Source organism: Thunnus thynnus, chromosome 7 (assembly GCF_963924715.1).
Source record: "Thunnus thynnus chromosome 7, fThuThy2.1, whole genome shotgun sequence".
NCBI lineage: Eukaryota > Metazoa > Chordata > Actinopteri > Scombriformes > Scombridae > Thunnus > Thunnus thynnus.
This window is the reverse complement of record NC_089523.1, coordinates 13,099,433-13,103,317: the sequence shown is the minus strand read 5'-3', so window position 1 is coordinate 13,103,317 and position 3,885 is coordinate 13,099,433. Positions and strand designations below refer to the sequence as shown.

Here is a 3,885-nt window from a genome sequence, read left to right as displayed (position 1 = left end):
CTCCGCCTGTCTCTAATACAGCACCCGCAAGCACTTTCACTCTGGCCTCCGCCATTCTGCCTGTCCATCCCCCTCCACTGGCACGCCCCTCCCCCGTTTCACCCTCCCTCCGTCAACAGATAATGTCAGATAAATACGTTGACCTCGCTCAGCTCCTTCAGCCTTCTGCTATCCTGCCCTCACAACCCCACTTCGCACGCTTCCTGACTATATCTCAAAACTCCCATACACATTCACATGCTAGAGTCCGCCCTGAAGGACCACCCCGACCGCCAGGTCGTCCACTTCCTCATCCATGGTCTCACTTTCGGCTTCCACCCTGGCATGGAAGCCCTCCCTGAATCATCCTTCACTTGCCGCACCCGCCAGTCCGCCATTGCAGAACCCGCCACAGTTGACATGCTCTTAGCCAAAGAAATCACAGACGGCTTCATGATTGGTCCATTTTCCAGCCCTCCTTTTCCGATCCACCGCATTAGCCCCCTAGGTATCACCACAAGAAAATACTCCGGAAAAAAGAGACTCATCATTGATCTCTCTTCTCCCCACGGCACCGCTACCCCCAGTATCAACAGCCTCATCCCCAGTCCGGACTTTTCCATGCACTACTCAACCATTACACACGCCACCAACCAGGCACCACCACGCCAGCTGCGGTGCCTGGTTGGCCAAGGCCGACATCACCAGTACCTTCAAGGTTCTACCCATCCGGCCAGATTACTGGGGATTCTTCGGAGTTCAATGGAAAGGCCACTACTACCTTGCTGTCCGCCTCACTTTCGGGTGCAAGAGCAGCCCTAAAATATTCGATTCCCTTTCCGAGGCACTCTGCTGGATCCTGCTAAACAACCATAAACCCCCTTACGTCATTCACCTTCTGGACGACTTCCTCACAGTTACCTCACCAGCCTCACCCCCGTCACACAGTCTCTCCACCCTCAAGTCAGCCTTCCTCCAGCTTGGTGTCCCCCTTTCCCCAGAAAAAACAGCAGAATCCAGCACATCTCTCCACTTTCTCTGTATCACATTGGATTCACTCACCTTTCAAGCCACCCTACCAACAGAGAAACTCCACTGTATCTCCCTATACATCTCCAACTACCTTCTAGCCTCCCGCTGTACAAAGCGCCAGCTTCTTTCCCTCCTGGGCCACCTTAACTTCGCCATTCGCATCATTCCCCAAGGACGCTCCTTCCTCTCCCACCTATTATCCATATCTGCCACCATTCCTTCTCTCCACAATTTTGTCACCCTGGACACCGCCTGTAAGATGGAGCTCCGCGTGTGGCGGGACTTCCTCTCCTCTTTGAACAGCGTGTCCTTTTTCTACGACGACCACCTGACACAGCCCGAAGACATCCAGCTGTACACAGATGCTGCTCCCTCCATCGGTTTTGACGGTTACTACGGCGGCAGATGGTTCGCCTCCGAGTGGCCGCCGGAAATGTCCTCTCTCTCTCCCTCTTCAGCCCTCTATGAGCTGTACCCCATCATCATCGCAGCACTTCTTTGGGGGCATGAGTGGTCTTCTAAGGTCATCCTCATCCACTCAGACAACCTCCGCACCATTCACATCATAAACAAAGGCTGCTCCCAATCTCTGGATATCATGAAATTCATACGCAGACTGACCCTAATCTCTGCTCAACATCAATTTATCATCCGCACCGCCCACGTTCCCGGCTACAAAAACACCATCGCTGGCTCCCTTTCTTGTTTCTCTTTCAGAAAGAAAATAAAATATCAGCTTCGCCATCTGGTCAATATGTCACAACAAGTAATCCTAAATAGCCTAGCCCCCAGTACTCTCTCGTCATACTAGTCAGGATGGAGCTGCTTCAAAACTTTCCATACCGCACACAGGCTACCATTTCCATCCATCAACGTCGTAAGCCTAACCAGCTTCATTACTTACTCCCATTCTGTTCTCAAAATCAGAGCATCCACCATCCAAACATACCTGAGTGGTATAAACTTTTTTGTTAAACTAATTTCCGGAGCTCAAGCCCCTTCAATTTCCCACACCCACGTCAATATGTTAATAAAATGCTTAAAAAAGGCAGAACCTCCATTAGCACCAAAACATCTGCCCCTGACCGCAGACCTCCTCACCCAGTGCATCCAAATCCTTCGCACAGGTTATTTATCCCCATCCATCGACTCAACCCTTGAAGCTATGTTCCTCCTTGCCTTTTTTGGTTTTCTACGCCGCTCCGAATTCACCACCTCCACGTCCAATTACGACCCTTCACAGCATGCCAGCCTCTCTTCCTTTCACTCAACAAACATCCTCAAATTCAACCTCAAATGAAGCAAAAGCGACCAGCTCGGTCTTTCTCACCCCATCTTTCTATTCCGATTAAACTCATACCTGAGCCCTTTTGAACCCATCCAAACATACGTTAACCATAGATTAGCTCACCATGCCTCACCCCAAGACCCACTCTTCATCACAGAATCCGGCCGAGTTGCCACATGCTTCTGGTTTCACTACCATCTCCGTCAAGTCCTCTCTAAGTCAGGCATTTCACCCGATCTATACTCCGGTCACTCCTTCCATGTGGGAGCCGCTTCAACCGCATCCAGTCAAGGAATCCCGGACCATACCACCTCGGCCGCTGGTCTTCTCAAGCATACCAGAGTTACATCCATAGCCACCTCCACGATATCCACAGAGCCCATTCACGTTTAGTCCAATGAAGCACCACATGGCGTGGTCTAAGTTAGTGAAATGAAGTTATTATAATAACTAAGTTCAGGAACAAGACCACGCCCCGCTCCTTCTCACCAATTCACAACACCTGCACCTTGTTAACCCAAATCACCTGTGCCTCCCGGCCACATACCTGCGCACATATATAAGCATGCCTAGCCTCCACCTCTCCTGTTTGTCTCAGTTCTCTCAAACCCCCCCCCCCAAAATCCCATTCTCCTCTCTCCTCTCAGCGGGCGACACAGTGGCTCAGTGGTTAGCACTGTAGCCTCACAGCAAGGTCCTGGGTTACGAACTCAAGCCGTCCCAGGGCCTTTCTGTGGTGAGTTTGCATGTTCTCCCCATGTTTGCGTGGGTTTCCACTGGGCACTCCAGTTTCCTCCCACCATAAAGACATGCACGCCAGGGCCTATACTTTCATCCCAGTAATTCTACTCTCCTCTTTCATCATAGGAACCACCGGGGGATGATGAAGCAAAAATTGCTCATCGAGACGTGCCCCCACCCTGAGTCTCCATACCCGGGTTCCTAGACGCTCCAGCCTCAACTCAACTCCAACTGGTCACTATCCATCCAGTTCAACTCCTTCATGACAGCAACCCACATCCGGCGTCCATCGCCTCCCCTCAACCCTAACATCCATCACCCCTCATCTTATTCCTCCCCAAATCATCTTGCTGATCAAATAAACTATTTAAACTATACACAAATGGTGTGGTCTAAGTTAGTGAACTGGCGGATGATAAATGATTCAGGCTTCAGTTGGCGGTGGCCCTCTTTAGCTCTGCGTCGCATATGCAGCTGCACATCGAACCAGACGTTGTTGACAAGACCTTCAGTTATGTTTGGATTCAGTACCTGAGAGTGCTTGATTTTCAGAGAGTCTGCCTTCGTTAACGCTTGGTGGTGGGATGTTTTGTCGTGTCCTTCTCAACAAAGTTTCTTCACTACTCCAACTGAATGTTGTTGCTGGTGATAGACTCGGGATCTTTCAAAAGACAGCTGGATCGGCTAATCAGTGGATCACTGATGTACCAGTTAAGCCCCGCCCATCGGCACTGCTGAAACCATAGGGTTTACTTTTCTTGTTTTTCACAGTCACAGTTTTTCACCTCTATCCTGTCCATCTCTTCCCACCACTCATACTGCTTAGCCCACCCAGTAATTCAAAA

At 50.5% G+C, this 3,885-nt stretch overlaps 1 protein-coding gene across 1 annotated transcript; it reads left to right on the top strand.

Moving 5' to 3' along the window:
• Positions 1-237: 237 nt before the first annotated feature.
• Positions 238-2,644, top strand: LOC137186857 (uncharacterized). Its single transcript, XM_067595890.1, has 2 exons — positions 238-393; positions 488-2,644. The coding sequence occupies exons 1-2, from the start codon at positions 238-240 to the stop codon at positions 1,820-1,822; spliced, it is 1,491 nt and encodes a 496-aa protein (XP_067451991.1). The 3' UTR covers positions 1,823-2,644.
• Positions 2,645-3,885: the final 1,241 nt, after the last annotated feature.